The sequence below is a fragment of the Somniosus microcephalus genome, chromosome 3 (assembly GCF_052327205.1).
Source record: "Somniosus microcephalus isolate GS21.2 chromosome 3, FLI_Smic_1.0, whole genome shotgun sequence".
Lineage (NCBI taxonomy): Eukaryota > Metazoa > Chordata > Chondrichthyes > Squaliformes > Somniosidae > Somniosus > Somniosus microcephalus.
In genome coordinates this window covers 51,599,697-51,621,349 of record NC_140989.1, presented here as the reverse complement: position 1 = coordinate 51,621,349, position 21,653 = coordinate 51,599,697, and the positions used below count along the sequence as shown (strand labels likewise).

At 38.7% G+C, this 21,653-nt stretch overlaps 1 protein-coding gene across 2 annotated transcripts in view; it reads left to right on the top strand.

The window, feature by feature from the left end:
• The window catches only part of lrpprc (leucine-rich pentatricopeptide repeat containing), a 168,878-nt gene extending 147,654 nt beyond the window's left edge, over window positions 1-21,224 (top strand). Inside the window, exons 31-38 of one of the 2 annotated variants that reach the window (XM_085980386.1) lie at window positions 4,850-4,938; window positions 6,765-6,969; window positions 9,010-9,149; window positions 10,708-10,823; window positions 14,860-14,934; window positions 15,868-15,952; window positions 16,053-16,195; window positions 21,007-21,224. In XM_085980386.1, the coding sequence (XP_085836512.1) occupies window positions 4,850-4,938; window positions 6,765-6,969; window positions 9,010-9,149; window positions 10,708-10,823; window positions 14,860-14,934; window positions 15,868-15,952; window positions 16,053-16,195; window positions 21,007-21,075 (922 nt within the window). In that variant the 3' untranslated portion in view covers window positions 21,076-21,224. Of the gene's footprint in view, window positions 1-4,849; window positions 4,939-6,764; window positions 6,970-9,009; window positions 9,150-10,707; window positions 10,824-14,859; window positions 14,935-15,867; window positions 15,953-16,052; window positions 16,196-20,676; window positions 20,981-21,006 lie in introns of those variants that run through there. The other variant, XM_085980387.1, reaches the window with a different exon arrangement.
• The last annotated feature ends 429 nt before the right edge of the window (window positions 21,225-21,653 follow it).

Sequence of the window (21,653 nt, the reverse complement as noted above, 5' to 3'; positions counted from 1 at the left end):
ATGTACAAATTGTTGATTTAAGACTGACAGATGGAAAAGGAGAAATCACGACTGAGCAATGGGTGCTTAGGCAGGGATTAAGGGGATTGGCTCTGAGAGTAAGAAAATCCAGAGACTGATGCCGTATTATTTGAACCCTGGAGGCTGAAAGTGACTGAGAGGGATAGTTTAACCCTGTGAAGGATTTTCTTGGGATTGATCACAGTAATTCTCACATGACCCTGATTCCCTTCAGATCTTCAGAATTCTTGAGGTCAAGTAATGTGCTTGCGGTGGAGGAGTGCTGTTCAGTTTCGTGCAGTGAGATAATTGTTCAAGTTTAGCTCAAATGGCCCTCTGATAAATTGTGTAATTCTCATCCACTGAAAGATTGTGCAGTGTGGATTATGCACTTTCTTTCTTGCATGAATTGACGCTTTCTGGCTTTTAAAGATAATGTTCTTTTGTCATTAAAAGTTTTTAATTTCTCCAAGGTTGTCATGCAGTGTTTGACAGTGCACAGGATGGCATTTAACACAGGAAAGCTTTGGTCCAGAAAGATAATTTTTTTTGTTAAAAACTCCATCTGTAGAAATGCCCAGGAGGAAAAATTATCTGTATACAGATTATCAGGCAGCAGAATAAACTAAGGATCTACGAGAGAGCAGAGAGCTAATGTCCTATTAATGTGGCTATGTATGAGGTAATACATTTTACAAAAAAAAACAAGGAATGGGCATTTACACTTAATGGAAAGACATGAAGGGTCTGGATGAACAAAGAGACCTAGGTGTTCAAATACATAATTCCCTGAAGATGCGAGTCATGGTATAAAACCATAGAATGTTTGGTTTTATTGATAAGGGCATAGAATCAGAGTTATGGGATAATGATGAATGTACTAAAAACATAGGTTAGGCTACTATTAGAGCACTGTGTTCAGTTTTGGGCACACTACGGTAGAAAAAACATTCACTCCGATGATGCCCAGGATGGGAAATGGCTAACGAGAGATTTAATAGAAGTTTTTTTAAATTATGACGTATTTAGATGGTGATTAAGAAAAGACTATTTCCTCTGGGGAAGTCAGTGATGAAGTGTTCATCAACTTAACATTTATCACTGAAAGTGAGGAGGGAGCCAAGGAGAAATCTCCTTACCCAGAGGGTTGTTCAAGCACAGAATACTTTGCCACAGGGAATAGCACAGGCTAAAACCATTGAAGCTTTTAAGGTAAAATTGGATTAATGTTTGAAGCAAAGGAAAATGCAAGGTTTTGGGGAGAGCGCTCGGCAATATGATTCATTTTGGATTGCTTTAGCAGAGATGGAACAGAAATGAAACTGGAGCTTTATTACCTAAAGCTTCCAGCTGTTGCAGGAAGAACATTCATTCACTGTTACAGTACGAGATCATTCCATTAAGCTGTTATCTGCATGATTGAACCTTTGGCCAGAAAAAGAACTAACTCCTACTGTCACTCAGCAAAGTACTATTTTTATTGGTGTGATTAAATTTATTAAAATCTTGCTTGCCTGCTAGTAAATTTTGCAAAAATTAGTTGAACAGCTTTACGGTTGCAGTGGTAGAATTGTCACTTAGCTGGATTTTTATCATCATAGCTGTTTTTTTTAAATTATTGCCAGTTGGACATTTTAACCTGCAGTACTATAGATGTTCTTAATATTGTAGTGTAATCACTAATTGAGAAATAAATTAAAACCAAATGGAATAATAGTGCTCCACCAGAAAACATGAGTGAGGATCAAGGAGGGTGAAGGAAATTGGATGTTTGGTGTCAGAAGAGATGCATGAATGAGTAAGTGGGATCAGGACATTCACATGCCTGGGAAGGAGTTGCTGATTTGATCTATAGATGAGTTGGTCTCCAAGGTAACAGTGGAGCCACATTATGGAGGCCTGTTGTTTGAGGCATCATGCAAAATTGGAAGGACCAATCAGAGATATGGGAGCAAATGCAAGTACTGAACAAAACTCGAGGAGCGGTGGTAGGAGCAGTTGATCTGGAGAAACATGGATAGGCTGAGAAATGGAAGGGGATCCAGAAGGAGGAGGTCCAGGGACCAAAACTAACCGGCAAGGAGCATTGCAGTGCATTGCAAGAAACCCTGACAATGCACAGGTTCTTAGCAACACAGCTCAAATAATGAATAAACACAGCCACTAATTTCATTATTGCATTTTAGCCAAGACTCACTAGTTTATGCCAGCTTGCCTTAGTGGTAGCACGCTTGGCTCTGAATCTGAAGGTTATGGGCAAAAGGATGGTGACAATCCTGTCACGTTGTATAATGAGTTTTTGCTGTTCACTGTATCAAGTGGACTTCCAGGTACCTGTGGTACATTTAACAAGGGCTTAAACCTGCACTTGTCAGTAGGCTGATGACTCGGCGGGGGGAGGGGGAGCGGTGGATGAAGGTAAACAGATTGTTTACAGTCATGGTGATGTGCCTGGTTACGAAGGTTTGGAACCAGGTCAGTCATCTGTATACTTTATACACCATTTTATTTTCCTGAATACATTCAAGTGAAAATCTTTCTCATGTATGAAAGCAAATTGCTCCAAATGGTGTTTTTAAAATAAGTGTATTAAAGAATGACTTCATCACATGGATGTGGTGTAATTTAACAAGGGACACAGCTCAAGCAACTTCAGAGTCTGGAAGCATGAGGCACTAATTATGAAACTGTAGAACACCCAAATCCTTTTGATTTTATCATAACTTTTCACTTCCTGTGCCCAAATGGGGAATTCCTGTAAATGTGGGTATGTTTCAGTTGACTTGTGGGGGGAGGGGCGGAGCAAAGCTCGAGTAATTCAAATGCACCATCTGAACTCTGAGATTGGATTACTGCTTCAAGTTTCCTTGGTTCTAATTTAAAACTCTTTCATTATATACAATAAATTTGAATTGAAGAGTTACTTTTGTGTGGTGTATTTTATATGAATGTCTTCTGATGCTGTTTGAAGATAAGTACAGTGTGATATGGAAAAAATGTCATTACTAATTTGCATGATTTGAAGCTCTATTGGGATGGCATGACTGAATCTGCTGTGCCAGGTTATTTTTAAATGGTGTATTATAGAAAGTTTCACGATCTAAATGAGTGAATACGTAATTGTGAGAATAATTGTCAACTATTTAATGATGACCCGGATATTCCAATCCCTACGGGTGGGTATACGCTGTGTACCCATCCGTAGGGACATTGGAAATGCCGGTTTCAGGCATGCACAGCAAGAATGCTCTTGACTAATCGGACGCCTGCCCTAGAGAAGGGCCTCCACGGGCGGATAGTTCCGCTTTCTGGAGCCCCTCCGCCCGCAGAAAACCTTTAGAATTCTTACGCCTGGTAAAAGCAGGTGTAAGGCCTGCTTTTACCAGGATAAGAGTTGAAAAAAAGTTTTTAAAAAATGAAAAAATAAATTTCAGTCATTTATCATTTAAAAATACTTTTTAAAAAAAAAAGGGAAGTTTATTTTTAGCCCTGTTTAAACTATTTAATTTATTGTAATTTCAACTAATTTTAAAAATGTGATTTAAAAAAATAAAATAAAAATTTATTGTATGTTTTGAAGTGTTTTTGGGGTGATCTCGGGTGATCTCCATTCATATATTTGACAGGTCTATCTGTCAAGTGTATGAAGGGAGATTCCCTTCTTTGATTGGCTCCCCATGGCCCATGTGATCCCAGGGACGCTTGCGAACCGCATGCGCTCCTGGGATACGTAGGATTTGTAATGTCTGAAAATGCCTCTGACAATAAATTGCTTTTAAAATGCACTGATTGCTATGTGGGAAAACAGAAAGATAACTGACCAATTGATCTATTTTTGGTGATATTAGTTCAAGGGGCAATGTTGGCCAGGACAGTACAGCGGGCCTCTTGGATTGTTCAATGTCCATCTGATCCACCTCAATAGGTGGATGAGATCTGCAGATGTCTCATCTGATGGACGACATTTCTGGCCTGCGGAAGTCCCTCTGTACTGCACTAGTTTTTATCCTGAACCCGCAACCTTCTGACGAGAGAGTACTACCAACGGAGCCAAGCTGACAGTGCTCTGTCACAGATGGACTGAGATTTAATTTGTTGTTGAATTTTCAAGTGTGAATTGTAAAGCAATTGTACACTTTGATTGCACAGTGGGCTAAAAGATTTTAAATGCTATGTAGAGAGTGTGTATATATTTTGTGGGCAAATTGCTAAATTTCACAGCCAGAGAATCCGTACAAAAACCCAAATGATTCTTGCATGTCAGATGCCACTTAATAGCTGCATGTGGTGTTATGTGGATTGATTTTAAAAAAGTACTTGTGGTTTTGCCACAAAGTGTCGGCTCTGAGATGAACTACAGATCCTCCCAATGATGTGTCTTGGTTGTTTAGATGCACAAAACAGCTGTCGTTACTCACTGTCAGTGGTGGATATTGTATGTGACTCTGACTTCACAGCAAGACATGATTCTCTACCAGCACCCCCTGCCACCCCCCCCCAAAAATCACTTGCAGTCTGAGACTCTGATCTGCGACTTTTTTAATGTCTAATATCTTTATGTTTAAGAGATAATGTTCTGGAAGCTAGACCACTTGCTTAAACATTACTCTCTCTCTGCTGCCTCGGGTACCACTTATGGCAGCTGTCAGGACCAAAAACAAGAAAGGGAGAGAAAAAACACGATTTCAGTATTTGACGTTCTAACATAAAAGCTTGTCTACAGGTCGACATTTGTGGCAAAATTTTTAACATTGGAATGGTAGTTTTTATAATTTCACCTCAGTCTCAACCATTTATTATCATATCAGAAGCATGTCAGTAATTCCTTTCTAAATGTCTGCTTCTTTAGAGTTGAGACCCGCATCAAGGGCTTTACACTAAACGACGCTGCCAACAGCCTACTCATCATAACGCAAGTTAGGCGGGATAATCTGAAAGGTATGTCACACATTATGACCTTTACATCATGTTAATGCCTCTGCAGATTTTCATGTAACGCCTTTCGTACGCTGTGATAAAGGAGTCCATTTAGCAAATTACCTGCTTATCAAGAGTCTTTTGTAGTAGCTGAGAGACATAAATTACTATATATGCATCTATAATACAACTGAAGCTGAATATGAATGTACTTGTCATTTGGCCACTTAGTCCAGTTTCCATTCCATTTAACAGAGGATGGTTTTGTCTCAGCTAAAGCAGTGGGCTGCAGACTTATGGTGGGGGGAGGGGGTGAAAGTACAAGCTTTCAAGAATTTTAGAAATGGATGAATGAGCAAATTCACCTTGAAATAGTTACAAAATAATAGAAAATCTTACAGCAGAGCAATTTCAACTAATGAAATTTTGTTGAAAATAAGATATTGGGTAAGAACTTTTCCTCAGGGATAGGTAAGGAAGATTCATGCATATATTAATATTTTCATTGAGGGTATTGGTTAATAATTATTTTTACATGGTAAATTAAATGTACATACTGAGACATGCTGCCGGAAAAGGCTGATATTAACAATTATAAATGCATATTGTTGCTAACAAAATGGATTGTACAAAAATGGGAAACTTTGCTTTTGTATACAGGAGTTTGCTTTCTTTAAACATATGTTCCTTTAAGTTGTACTCTGTTTTAAGCAACTAAAAGGTAGGATTTTATAGACAAGAACTCGGGTCACTATCACATTGCCTTTGATATCTTTTTTCCGATGCTGTTTCTTTTTCTGACGAGTAGATTAACAAGATTTTATGCTTTAATTTTATAATTATAGCAGATAGTAAGTGTGAAGTTTAATTGCTCCTAAAGGCGTTTAATTATAATTGAATTGCTGCAAGGTGTATATTTGTAAAATGGCATGTCGGATAGTATTTGAACAGTTGCAGCACACAAGCACATGTTTATATTGAAGATCTTTTGTTTAAAGTAATGACAATGACATCATTTATTTTAATAATACAGTGCATTTCAGACAAAATATGCAAGAAAGAGCTTTACCAATGAATTTTTAATGCTGTGGCACTTTCCATTCTTGAATCCATTAAATCTTCCCCCCCACAGAATCAGAAGCTTTTGTTTTTTTGTGCAACTCTATAAATAAGATCTTCAGGTTTTAAAAGTGGGATGAACATGTTTATTCCTGTTATGCAATCTGTTCTGGTCTGTTCGCATTGAAAAGTGACTTGTTCTTGGGGGGAAATATCTGAAGTAATTTAGTTGTGCGTGTGATATATATATATAAATATAAAATCCTGTGAAAATGAATGTTTTTGAAAGAAGAAAACTGGAAAATGTTGCTCCCCAAACTGCCCCTTGTGACAATGTGCAGTGACCAAAACGTTTACACATGACAGTAAATTTCACTAAATGCGATACATTTTGCAGCCATCCATATCTGTCATCAATTCCCCTACACCAATAGAGCTCCAACTTTCTTTTGAACAAAATGGGTCCCCAAAGAGCTGAGACAATAAAAAAGGAAAAATTGTAAAGATCTGCCTGTAAACCTGATTAGCTGGAGGCACCAATTTCATAGAAGATGTTAACTAAAATCACAACTTTAAATAATTTTCCGTTTCTATTAGCTCTGTTGCAGTTGGTCACACAACAAACAAAATATAAGCATTTTCTGTGAAACTATTGACTTGTGTTTGCATCTGTTGGAGGGGGAAATGCAATTGCAGTGATTAGGGAGATTCTTCTGGAACAAATTGATTGACCCCTGAATAGCTTTATGAATCCTCTTCACTTTTTTTGTGTAAATGTTTCCTCTTAGATGCTCAAACTACCCTGCAGGAGATGTTGCAAGCTGGTCAAGTGCCCAGCCAGCTCGCTGTTGCACGGCTAGTCCAAGCTATGGCTTTGAAGGGAGATGTGGAGAAAATTCAGTCTGTGGAACAATTGATGGGAAACCTGGCACGGTCTATCAATTTGTCCAGGATGCTATTTATCAATAACTTAGTCCTGGCTCACATAAAGAAGTAAGTAAACCTTTTTGTCAGAAATTGTATCGAGCTGAACTACTGTGAATTCAAGTAAGATTTTCATTTCAGAAGCTTAAAGAAACTAAAGTTTCAAGCATTGCCTAAGATAGCACTTCTTAGATACAAGATTATCCTATTCATTTGGGGTATTTGTAACTTTTTTGAAAAGGAAAAATGCTCATGTACTCTCTCATGAAAATTTTGTAAATAATTCTCAAAAGTTACACAATTGTGATTGCCTGACATTGCTTAATTTTTAACACGCATACATAAATATGTACATGTATGCAAACATATATAATTGCATGGATTAATTTTTTTGAAGTCCGTATTTATATGGATCTTTTGCACTAACCGACAGCTAGTATTTTATTCTGTAATTCTCTTTCCTGCTGTCTTTCTTGCCTCCTTCCCCATAGATACTGGTTTCCTGAAAAGTGAAAATGATCATCCTCTATTCAATCACACTAGTATTGATGATCAGTATGAAGACTCTAACCCTGGTTCAATAAGGATATGTGTGTTTCTAATCTGGAACATGAAGGATTAAAAATGTGGTGGGATGGGGAATGGGGATAATCATTTAAGTTAATTAATTGTTGTGAACTTCCATTTTAATTTATTGTAGGCAGGGCTTAACCACAGAATTTTAAAAATACTTAATATAAATTAGCAAGTAACAGGTTAAAAATAATTTTAGTCAAGATTTTAATTTAAGAAGTCATGAATAGTCCCAAATAATTTGTACCATTTAACCTCTTCTCACAAAGATGAGCTGAGAACGTTAGTCACATGATTCTCCAGTCCAGCTGCAAATCGACTTCAAACATCTGTGTAAATTTTAGTTTCCTGTTTCATTATCGTTCCCATTGTGGTTTCAATTTTGCCTTGTTTAAATAATGTATCGCGGGTGGGCTGGCTGAATAGCTAGTCATTGTATGAGTGGAATATAAAGTGTATCTTATGGCTGCTTACCACATACTTCATACCACATATTGGCTTAATAATTAAAATAACAATTGGTGGCAGACATATCCATTTTTAAATAAAACTGTGTTAGTGTGGAGATTGCAGACATGTTTAAATATTGTTATTGTGAATGATTTCCATTTTTCCACATTTGTTCTCTGATACTTCCTATTTCAAAAAAAGGGTGTTGTAATTCATGGACAGACCTTTCATGCGGTATAATGCTGCACTGGGGTTTATTAAAATGGGGCATGGTGTAAGGATTTTGATTTTGGCAGAGATGTGGATATGCAGTGAGCTCATTCTAGTTTCCTGGGATTCAGGATTGCAGGCAAAGAAAGGCTTGTGCACCACTGCCCGAGTCTTTCTGCCAAATCCATATCCAGCCCATTTCTTTATTTTTCTCTTTGTGGCAAGTACTTGATGGGGAGTATTGCAACTTCCAGTCTTGCTTTCACTAAAGATAAAGCTGTTTTTGTACAGCTGTGTGCCTGCATCTCCTTTCATAGTGCATCTTGAAAAATATGTTAACTCCTACATGCAACTTACAAAATAAGTGACATTCGCAGAAGGACATGTGTATCTATGTTAATAAATATTTAATTGAATGATCAAGATTGTTATGACTTTTCAGCCTGAATTATTTAGAGATGATGCCTTAGTGCAATATTTGCATGTTTAAGAATTCAGTGCGCCATGTAAACGGAGTGATTGAGTGTGCAGATAACCACACAACAGTCGGTGTCATTTAACATAAGTTTTATTTTATTTCTTTTAAAAGTGCATCATGATGACTTAGACTTTTCAAGGTCATAATTCGTTGCAGTAATGCATCTGAATACTGTTGATTGTGTCTATTCAGTTGTGAATTCTTTTTCTGGTTTCATCATTCTGCTTCACTGCGGTAACAGCTGTACAAAAAAACTTCAATAGTTTCCTCATTTTGTAATATTTATGAAAAAAATGAAACATTGATGCTTTCTACCTCTGTTTCATGTCCAGGAGGTGCTTTTAAGATTTTAATTAAGATGCAATACAACCTTTTTTGTTCCTTTTTTTTTCTTTCAGTAATAATATTGACACCGCAGTGAATTATGTTGAGCCCTTCTACATTCCAGGAGAAAATAGTTCTCAACAGCAAGTAACAAGTATGTCCTATGTGTTCCGAAAGGTTTTGGAGGAAAATTGTGAAGAAGCATTGGACAAATGTAAGTTCATCTGATTATGCTTGCTGTGTGTCAGCTGAGCTATATTTCTTGCACTTGGATGGGGAGATATAAGAGCGAACAGTAGAGGGCAGGACAGCAGATTTACTAAGTGTTACATTGAAGACCTTTGATCTTTTGGTGCTCTTTATTCCCCTTTGTACTCGAGTCCTGAAGCCACCAATTAGTTCCATTCATCTAGGATCCTATTTCACAGTCTAGCAACAGAAATTGCAATGGTCCGCCTCTCTTTATCTTATCTGCCTGAGATAGAGCACCAAATACTGCACGGTACTGCAGCTAGTGGCGCATTAGCTAAGAAATGGCAACTCTCATGCAAACAGTGTTGGGTGAGTTTGACAGGTAGCAGTGGGTTGACTTTACACCACCAAGCCTTTTATCAGATTACCACAGTTGGCTTTAGACTCCGCTCCAGTCACTTATTGATCTTTCATCATATCTGCCATGTTGATTTTTTTTCTTTACAGTCTGTCTCTCTCTAAATTTAATGACTTTCCATGACCAACGACCCCGCAAATTTACTTTGAGAAAGTGAAAAGTAAAAATCCTGGCTAATACAGTTTAAACTTGGACGGTTAGTTACAAAGCTTTGGAAACTTGAAACAAAAGAGTATCACTGAGAAATAACTTTACCCCCTATAGTCACGGTGAAAGCAGTTAATCAATGATATTTTTCTCTCTCCTTTTTCGGTCAATTTTTTCTCTCTCTTCCCCCCCCTCCCCCCCCCCCCCCCAAAAAAAGGCATTGACTTCTTGATGCCTTACTGGGGGTATCGTTCACCCTACAAAATTCTGCAGGGGTATGGTTCCACAGGTACTGTTCATGCTCCAGTGCCTTACCCGAGCGAGTGCGCATTTTTTAGGAGTGACCCTTTACAGTGAGTGCTGGCAAGATATTTAATTGAGGGAGGTACCAAAACCAAGCCCTATCCTGTCGTCTTGATGTCCACACACACATGCTTCCAGCAGAGTTGTTAGTTAGCAGTAAGAAGCATTATCCCAGGCCAAGCATTCCTCCTCAGGAGCACTGAGATCCACATGTAGCACAGACCAGAAATCAAACCTGCCATCTTCCTCATCTGGCCTCATTGTTTTAACCAGCTAAGCTAATGAGGAAGATCTGCGACTTTCTAAGTAACTCCTGTAACAATCCAGGAAGAAACAAATATGCAATTTAAATACAAGGCTTCATTCACTCCTCCTGATTTCTTTTCCCCCACTCCCACTCTAAATTTACTTCACATGCCTACGCTAACTTGGATAGATGGACAATTCAGCTAGCAGCTGTCTTAACAAGCAGCATCAGCAGATTCATCTAAACAAAACAAAGTGAGACTTTTTTTTCCACCCATCCTCTTCCTTCTCCCACCTGTTAACATTTGGGTAGCTGAAACACGAATAATACTGCGACTTAATAAAAAAAAATAAGTAACAATGGCAGTTGAATGCTCATGGAGCAAGTTAGAAGATTCTTGTGCTACATTTAAATAAAATGAAAAAGGAGTCTAGCATTTTATGTCTGTTGCCTTCTATATTGCAGTGGGTGCCATGGCTGAACGATTAGCTAACCATTTTGCAGTGTACAAGCCTGTGACTGATCTCTTTCTACAATTTTTGGATATAGACAGAACGGAGGATGCCAAATTCCTTTTACAGGTACACACTAATAATTTTGCATTAGTACCTCTTTTATATATATATATATATATATATATATATATATATAAAAAAATTAATAGTCACTGTTTATTTTTTATTTTTTGAAATGAATATTTAAACTGTCCATGCTAATAGTATTGACGTGGAGCTACTGTGCGCAGCCTTGTGAAGAACGATCATAATAGATGTTTATTAACTTAGGCTTCAATTTCAACAGTGTGTTCAACTCCGCTCCCTCAGTGTTGAACACAATTCCTGATCAATTCCCCCAATTATGTCCTCAACACTTGGTGCTGAATGAAGCAAATTTATTCCCCAGTAAATCAAGAGAGAAATAAAAGATGTGTTAAATAATTATTTTCAATTATTTGATTTCTTTTTTGTTTGGTTGGGAAACTTTATTTACAAGAGTGTCTTTATAAAAACAAATACTGAGCGCAGCTGTCATCATTGAGGTGCAATGCAGTTGAGTGAATGCTGAGAATTAGGCAGCTGGACAATTGTGTATTCTGCTCTGATGTGCAGCGTGACCATTTTAAAATATTATGGTAAAACATACAAAACACTTCCTGTGGTTGTTGTAGAAAATAGATATCTGTATTCTCCTGTAATTAGCAACCAGTTGAATAAAAATTACTCCTATAATTAAACTGGAGAGCTTCTAGTTCTCCATGTGAACTCCAGTACGAATGTTTACATTTCTTCTCATTAATGCTATACTTCCCTCCTAATTTCAGTACATCTTTCCTCTGTGCTTGAAATAAATTAAAGTACTACCGCATACTGTTATCAATTTCTTTACAATAAAAGTGCTGTAAAATTGATGACACTCAATTCAAATGCTACATATCTTGGAAGTGAAGTTTGTGTACACAGCAATGCATTCTTTTCCAACATATCTAGAATCACTATCTGTACTCTCCAATGTTAGGTACCAGTAGAGTAAAACTGACTCCTGTAATTAAACTGGAAATCTCCATTTCTCCATGTGAACTCCGCTATCACTATTTAGACTTTTTCTCTTATTGGTGCTTAAACTTCCCCATAATTTCAGTACATCCTTCCTCTATGCTGTAAAATGCAATTGCTGCTGCAAGATGTGAAGATTTATTGCTGCATCATTCAGCGTTTTTTTAATCAGAGTCATGTTCTGTCTGCAATTTTCCAACAACTCACAAATACATAAATTCATAAGTTGCCGTTACTACATGTTCTGAATTTGCAGTAAATGACAGGGTGGTAATCTTCAGGGAATGAGACAACAGCATTCAGGCTTTTTGATGGTTTAAGATGTAAAACAGAGCAAATGTTGAGTAGTCTGTAGGGAATAAAAGCTGCCATTGACAGTGTACACACATGCACTGACAAAGAGTCTATTCCCAGCAGGTGGCAGCCAAACAATCAGTGATCTTGCAGATTGCTGGGTTCATGGGTACTCACGCTGTCAGCCGGTGCACAGTTTTCTCTCCTGACAGTAAACAACACAGCTTTTGCTTGTAATGCAATATGATTAATAAATGCAAAGAGTTAAAGCAAACCAAACCAAACATTGAGCTGGCACAGCCCACAATTAATATCTATTGTCAAATATTGTTGCGCATTTAGACAATAGATGTATTTGTTATCCCTTCTATAAACTTAAAACACAAACACAGCAGCATTGATGTATTCAGTGTGAACAGTATAACTGCATAAATCGTAAGCAACATTTTTTTGGGGAGGGGGAGTTCTGTTGAACGTAGAACATAGGAATCTTGACCAGGAAAAGGCATTCAGGCTTAACAAGCCTGTCCCTTTTTAATAGCTCAACCCATCAACCTACCCAAGAGAATGATGACATTTAGAATTTTTACCTTTACAAGACGACAGCAGAAAAAAAAAGTTAAAAGCTCTTTTAGTGTTTTATTTTGGTGAAATTCAATGGAGATCAACAAATTCAAACAGGTGTGTTCAGCTGTGCATTCTGTTACCTGGTCTATTTTCTCCATTCATAGCTGTGTATAATTGTGTTGCTCAAGTTGTGAAAGCATGTTGTGTGAAATTCTCCGGATATCCGAGATTTAAATCTGAAATACAAGCAGGTAATACTGGAAATTCACAGTGGGTTTGGGTTGAGCATCTGAAAGAAAAAAGACCTGTTCAGATGTTTGGACCCAATTAAAACATTAACCTACCTTTCTATTTTGGGTGCTGATAAATCTGTGCATTTCCAACATTTTCTGTTTTATCCCAATACCTGCCTTGATAATGACATCAGTATAATTCAGGGTTATGGGATTGAGGGATATGCTGCTGCTGGGTATTCTCAAAGAGGAAGGGAAGAGAGGAAATTGCATGAAAAGTGTGATGTGGGAAACCTGGAAGCCCGGTGTGAGCTGATGCTTTAAGAATTGGCGCCTGGGCTGTTTTTCTTGAAATCACCTCAGCGTAGTGTTGCTTGTGAAGTGCAGATCCTCATTCTAGTGAAAGATATCACTTTTTTTGGACTTGCCCATACTCATACCTGACTGGTTTTCTTTCATTCTGATGGAATATTGTATACGTTTGTACCTGTTGTGTCCTCTCTTGCGTAAAACCAGGGTCAAAATCTCAACCAATGTCTTAAGCGGACACCATTCTCGGAATGCTGTAATGCATTAGGACTTGGGTCTGTGCCTGAGATCCTGATTTGAATCTTGCCTCTTGACAATTGCCAGGTAGAAGCCGTCCCAACAGAAGTAAAAATACAATAGGGCCAGCAATTCTATTCTGATTCAGCCCAGTGCTGTGAGCGCTGGGATAGCTCTGATTCTTAATAACATATCCAAAAGAAAACACTGAGGGTATCAAGAAAAGCACTGACTCTCAGGTCAGACAGGCCAAAGTGACGGTTCAGAGACACGTTGAGCAATAATTTTGATCAAGGGCAACCAGTGAAAGGAAGATGGTCTGCAAATATATGCTTGGTCGAACTACAAGTACCATTGCATACAACTGTATAAATGTAAAACTTAAAATGGCATGTTTTCTTCAGTTTTTCTTCGATAACTGTGCAGAACTTGGTGGATTGGGATGTGAGCAGAAAATACATGCCAAAATACGAAAAATCTGGAGAATAGTGGTGAAAGACAGAGAGTCAGAAGTTTAAAATAATTGATGTATTTTGGCACTAAACAGTTACTTTTTTTTTAAAACAGTTGCTTATTACTGAAATCTACTGAATTTGTAATAAATTCAAGTGAACGAGATATTTTTGATGTGCTCCCACCTTCCATTTATTAATATGGTGCAGGTTATATATTTGGCTTATGGTTTTTGTGCAGGATAGTGGCCATGCACAGTGTGACTGTAATTCAGGCTGAGACTTGGTCAGATACATAGTCTGGGCAAGAAAATACTTGCTTAACTGTATTTGACAAAGGACTAGTGCTGTGGGTTTCTGCACTGCCCTTGCACGCTGGGGACCTTGGTTCAAATCAGCCAGACTAAGAGGATGAAAGTCTTCGATCTATGATTTGTGGATGTCCTCTGTACAGTCAGCTTAGGCAATCTGAAATAGGCAGGGACTCGCTGCATAACACTGTCTTTAATTTACCACAAATTGGTACTAGAACGGCAGTTTACTCCGGCCACAGAAACAGCTAGTGTTGAATACAGTAGAGGTTAGTCTAAAGGCTTGTGGTTGGGCAGAATAAAGGAATCTTTACTCTGTATTTGGTCTTGTAATACCTGGCTTGGTGTTGACTTCAAAATGAAAAATGTATTCCATTATTCATCACTAACATCCTCGCCTTAAGTCACAGAATATGTATATAGTGTGAACTACATTTTTCAATATACAACCACGTAAAAAAGATGGAACCTTTAGGATTAAGTAATTTAAATGTTAAATATTTAGTCGATATATATATAAAAGTTTGTTAAGTCACATTTATGGGACCCATCACTTCAGTGTATAAGTACTGAAAAGTCAAAGTATTTGCCCCAAGAGCTACCCTCTCAACAGATTATTCATTTAAATGTCACCAATGTCTTTGGGTTTGATGTTTTTCAGAGATGCCCTGCAATTGCAGAACAGAAAAGGAGTTTGGTTTCGTTCATTACCAGGGCTGCACAAAAACCTGGGCAGGTAAGAGCACTAAAGAGTCATCAAAATGTTTGCAGTGTTCTGTTTTAATTTATTTTGTATACAGTGTAGGGGAAAAGTGTTTGTTCCATTCAGAAAGTTCCTCCTGCTCACACTGAGCCATATGCTGTTTTCTAGCCAAGGGATTGGACAGGGACTTGCACCTAAGGTGCTATCAGTAATAAGTGACACACTTTAACCGTCTGTCGAAGGTGTTGGACACATGTAGCTAGGGGGACTCATCCTCCCAATTTTTTTTACCCCCATAGGAAAGCTACCCTCTGCTAGCCCCTCACCCACCTCATTCACAATCAACAATCCAGCTAAGGTTGAAAATTTATCAGGCAAGTGGGTGGAGCGGGTAAATTCACCCTACCTTCCCAGAAAATTATCTTTAAAATAAATTGAAGAATGATCCCTACAGTATAGTCTCAGTTGATCTTCTAATAATAAAAATCTACTGCTGTGTAACTGGCTGCCCAAAAATAACTATCCAGAAAGGGATGACCATATAAGAAATTTTAACAGCATAAAAGGCTAATGGGCCTAACAAGCTTGTTCCTTGTTGCATAGATCAACACCATCTCACCATTATCTTCAAATGATTTCTTTCTCTGGTAGAGTCATCTGATGTACCCATTTGTACTGTCTGCTCTAATGGCTTTCCTGAGTAATTTATTGCACAATTCTATACACTTTGGGTAAAAACAAATGTTTACCTGACTGCCAAGGTTACGCAGTGCTAACTGTCAACCTGCAGTGTTGCCGAAAAAAAATCTTAATTGTCCTTTCAGGGTAATACACTGATAATATACATGTAGAAGAATGCAGGAATAGAGGCATTATCTGCTGGAGTTGTTAATCACCGAGCAGTATTGCCAAGGTTTATCCAACATATTGCCATCTGGTTATATTTATTTGTCTTTTTTGCCTCAGGCTCACAAGATCAATGGGCTCCTTGACCTGATGAAAGATTTTCCAGAAAAAGAAGTCGCATATTCATACCTAATGAAATGTTACGGTAAACTATTTATTGTCATGTTTATTTTACTGAATAAGATTACATATATTTAGCAACACTGTTAAGGCTATTAAAAATGTCTTTGTATCTCTTTCTCTAGCATTAGACAATAATGTGGTTTCTGCAAAGGCTTTGTACGAAAAGGTTAAAGAAGAAAAGATGATACCAGATGAGCTGTTTCTGAAGCGTTTTGCCGTGTTACTGAAAAATTCAGGGGAACCTGTCTCCTTCACTGAGCCCCCTGTGAGTATTTCCTACCCAAATCATCCATTGTTTCAGCCTCTGATCCATTACTGAGGGAAACCCAGGGCTATGAGACTATTGTATTACTGCAAAGCGCTCCACAAAGCAACCTAGTCACCAACTGGTGACGTGTTAAATTTGGATATCAGTAAAGATTAGGATTCAGCCTTGGATGGGTGCCCCTCTGAATCGGGTTCAGTGCTGTACCATGGACAGCATACTCGGTTCTTTTCTGTTCTGCTTTCAGCATTACAACAGGTGGGTGCGATTAAGTGGATGCAATTAAATGGGTACAATGTAGCAGCAGGTCGGTGAGCAAACCTGATGTGCGACAAAGTGGTAGGATACAGGTTCCTGCTTGCGATTTCCCACACAGTGAATTCCCAATTTTAATGTTTGTTGTAGGAATGTACTCAGTGGAAACTGCATGACCACCCATGAGGAAGCAAAATCTGAGGGCGAATCATCTGTGGTTTTTGCCCAGAGAGTGGTGGGTGAAGAGAAATATAGTGCGAGGAGTTTTTTTTTAAATGCGTTTTAAAATCAGCAACTGAGGGATGTGCAAGTCTGTAAATATCACAATTGTAGTAAAGCATTCTTGCAACATTTTCCTTCTATCACTTGGTACTGCATTATGGAGTCCCTAATCACACTGGTTGGGTTGAAGCATTGAATTTCACCTCTGGAACCTGGATTTCAATCCAATCAATAAATGAGTTGGGTAACCACAGCCTAGTGGGTGTGGCAAACGTCAGTACGAAACTGTCTGGTGTTCACAAATTTGCACTAAGTTGACACCCATTCAAGGCTGAAGTGGAAAGATTGACATTGATTTATCAGGGGCCAGAAATTAGGATCGGGAGCTTGCCGCGCGTGCAAGCCCCCGATGTGCACTCACCCTGCGCGCTGTCATCTGAAGCCCGGGCCTGCTTGCATTTCCTGTCACTGGCCCGGTTCAGATGTCGGCGCGATGTGCTTGCCTGATCCAGCGGCGTAGTTAGTGCGATGTGCTGGCTGGGATCAGGTGAGCACTCTGCAGCCAATCAGGGGAGGGGAAACTCATTCATGAGTTTGATAGTAAAGACTGTCAAACTCATGAAAAGTACAGGTGCTCAAAAGACTAGTTTAACTTTAATTAAAATTTTAAAAAACATCCCAATAATTAAATAAACTATAAATAACTTTAAAAAACTATTTAAAACAATTAATAAAATTTTTGAAAAAAATAATTTTTTACGATATCAGGTCTAAAAATAAACTTACCTTACTGTAAAGTCCTTAACAACAATGAAGCTGTGGAAAAAATGTAATAATTTTAAATAATAGACCACTTACCTTCAAGAATCCACTCCTTACGCCTCCTTTTTTCATTTCTAAAAAGTTCAGGCCCTTGCACACGCGCAAACCTGTCAAAAAGAAGGAAGTTCAACGCGTGCGCGCAGGTAACCCCTTGGTTCGATGGAGAGGAAATGCCGGTTTCCCGCGCATGCGCTGTGCATGCTGAAATCCGGCACTTCCAATGGGCCCACGCGTGAGTACACAGTCCGTACTCGCGCGTTGGGACCGGAATTACTGGCCCAATGTTGGCCCCGTAAAAACTGAAAGCTGTGATATCGTCAATGATGAGGAAATGGTGGACATGTTGAATAAGATAGGGTGACTGAGCACCTCAAAAATTTTCACTTAATCAGAAAGAGCCAGCATAGATTTGTGAAAGGCAGGTCATGCCTGACGAACCTGATTTAATTTTTTGAAGAGGTGACTAAAGTACAGGAAACTTTGTTATATCCGGCACCGACGGGACCGAGCTGTTGCCGATCTATCAAAACTGCCGGACATACAAAGTTAATGTTGAAGCATACGGAGGTTTTCATCTCCGTATCTGACAACAAACACTGTTGCTTAGCAACAGCTTGTAAACAGTCGGCCCGTACCTTGGAAGCGTCTCTGTAGCTTAGCAACAGCTTCAGATAGACTTTCCAGAGCCCGACTGTTGAAAACAAAGCCACGAGAAGAAAAAAAACCTAACAAAACGGCTCCTGATTTCTGCCGGTAGATCGAGGTTTCTGGACATACAACCTCCAGATAAACCAAAGTTTCCTGTAATGGACAGGGGAATGTCTATGGATGTTATTTATATGGACTTCCAGAAAGCATTTGATAAAGTCCCACATAAGAGACTGTTAACTGAAGTAGAAGCCCACGGAATTGAGGGCAAATTATTGACCTGGTTAGGAAATTGGTTGAACTGCAGGAGACAGGCTCAATGGGTAGGGATAATGGGCAGGTAACTCTAATTGGCAGGATGTGACTAGTGGTGTCCCGCAGGGATCTGTGTTGGGGCCTCAACTATTCACAGTATTTATATTATCGACTTAGGTGATGGCATAGAAAGTCCTAGATCCAAATTTGCTGATGACACAAAGATGGGTGGAATTGTAGACCGTGTAGATGGAAGCATAACATTACGAAGGGATATCGATCGATTAAGTGAATGGGCAAAACTGTGGCAAATGGATTTCAATGTAGGCAAATGTGAGATCATCCACTTTGGACCTAAAAAGGATCGAACAGGGTACTTTCTAAATGGTGAAAAGCTAAAAACAGTGGAGGTCCAAAGAGACTTGGGGGTCCAGGTACATAGATCGTTAAATGTCATGAACAGTACAGAAAATAATCAAAAAGGCTAATGAGACGCTGGCCTTTATATCTAGAGGACTAGAATACAAGGGGGTAGAGGTTATGCTGCAGCTGTACAAAACCCTGGTTAGACCACACCTGGAGTACTGTGAGCAGTTCTGGGCACCACACCTGAGGAAGGATATATTGGCCTTGGAGGGAGTTCAGCGTAGGTTTACCAGAATGATACCCGGACGTCAAGGGTTAAGTTTCGCGGAGAGATTACACAAATTAGGGTTGTATTCCCTGTAATTTTGAAGGTTAAGGGGTGATCTGATCGAAGTTTTCAAGATATTAAGGGGAACAGATAGGGTAGATAGAGAGAAGCTATTTCTGCTGGTTGGGGAGTCTAGGACTAGGGGGCATAGTCTAAAAATTAGTCAGACCTTTTCAGGAGTGAAATTAGGAAACACTTCTATACACAAAGGGTGGTAGAAATTTTGAACTTTCTTCCACAAACGGCAATTGATGCTGGGTTAATTTTAAATCGGAGATTGATAACTTTCTGTTAACCAAAGGTATTGAGGGATATGGGCCAAAGGTGGGTATATGGAGTTAGGTCGCAGATCAGACATGGTCTCACTGAATGGCGGAGCAGGCTTGAGTGGCTGAATGGCCTACTCCTGTTCCTATGTTATAAGGGAATACTCTTTTGGAAGAGTTTTACTTAGTGTTTTAGCATAGTATCAGGGGTGCTACTAGTAACATGGTGCCATAAATGGCACTTTTGTTCCATTGCTTGTAAAGTTATGAGATTCCTGTGTTTTTCTTTCTGGTTTCCCTAGCTAAGTGGACAGGCTGTTGACATCCTAAATTTCTACTTAAGCTACCCAATGGAAAGTCCACAATAATGGCCTGGGCTTGGCTTTTCTCATTGTAGTAGCCCTGCTGAGATTGGCAACTTGGTGGCATAAAGCTGAGCTTTTCCACACTGCCCCTCTCTTTACTGTCCCACTGTCTACTTGTTCAGAAAGAAAATAACTTGGAAGGACTAATGATATCACCAAAAAAAAAGAATTGGAGAGAACTGGAAAAATTAGAATTGATATTGTTATTTTACACTAGGGATGGGGAAAACCAAGGTGGTTACAAAGAGAGATCTAGTTCTGTAGACCAAGCTTAACGATGCTTAATTGATTGTTTGTTCCATTGGTCCTCCATTTTGCTTTTGATTTAAAATGTTTTTTTATGCTCATCAGGATAAGGTATGTTGGTGTGGGTAAATGGAGTTGAGGTACAGATCAGCCATGATCTATTTGAATGGCGAAGCAGGCTAGAGATACTGAATGGTCTACTCCTGTTCCTTAATATTTCTGTGTTCCTCTGAATGGGACACTTTATATTTTGGTTACCCACTGTCAGCATCAAGCACTCTGAGGTCCGGTATAGAACATGGATGCTGAATAAAACTCTTCCCTACACTGTTCCAACACCGTACCTCAGCCCCAACCTCAAGATACCAGTGTGACCCGGCATCTCTCAGATCTCTGAGTGAGATTTCCCCGAATTCAACACTAATTAGCACTACATTGTCAGTTCAGTGCCGTGACATTTCCCCAGCAGAAACTCGATGAGATTGCTCATACCTATTTTGCGTACGATCCTTACAGACAGGAGAGACATTCACCCCATTCGCCTGGGCTGGATTTGAATCCAAAGTTCCAGAAGAGAGAGGTCAAAATTATAAAACTTTTTAATTTCTAATCCTAAAATTGAGTGAGCATCAAAAGCAAGTGTTTAATTTCTTGGTTTTGACCTATTTTGCATCTCTTCAGTCATTTTTTTTTTTTTTTTTTTTAAAGAGCAATGTTGCAGCACAGTATTCATTCAGATTGTGCTGATTTATAATAAGGCTAATACCATCACTGCTGAAAAGGTCAGTACATTTACATGTTAAAGCTCGAACACTTTGGAATGTGACATGTCGGTGTTTAGTCATACTTTGCCTTTCAAAACATAATTAGTGTTATTCAGGGGATTGTATCTGTTGGGCTGAAAGTTATCTCATCAATACATGCATATTGTTTTTAATGTAATGCTTTAAAAAACAAACAGTAGTGAGCCCGCACACAGCAGAAGGGTACAGCACTCTGTTCAGATAAATCATTAAACATTTTTTCCTCTCAAAACAGGAAAGTTTTAAATTTTATGCAGACAAGCTGAAGCAAGAAAAGGCAGCAGAACCTTCTGATGAAAACTAAGATGAAGATGGAAACTATCAGACATTTTTATACTTTTGACGAGCCAATTCTGAATGAATGTGTGTATTTCTGAAATACGGTGACTTTAACTATATGTTTGACTGTACAGGAGTATTTAATGTGACAAATAAAGATTTGGAGGAGACAAACCTTTTCTCTTGCGCTCTCTGTTCTCAGTTGGTGTTTATATCCCCTGCCATTTTATTCATTAGGTGGTACTTTTTGCTCCATTAGTTTATAAAAACTTTGAAATTACTGTCAATCTGGTGTCTGCTGTGGCTCAGCACTCTCACGAGGCACATAATCTGGGTGAACACCAGTGCAGTCTGAGGGAGTGCTGCACTGTCAGAGGAGCATGGGAGTTCTCTTGGCCAATATTTAATGCTTAGTCAACATCACCAAAACATATCTGGTTATTAACCTTGTGAAACCTTGTGGGTAAACTGCCTGCTGTGTTTGCCTATATCATAACAATGACTACACTTCAAAAGTACTTCTTTGGCTGTGAAATGGTTTGGATCATTCCAAGTCGTGAAAGGTGCTATATAAATGCAAGTTCTTATTCCAATTGTGGAAAA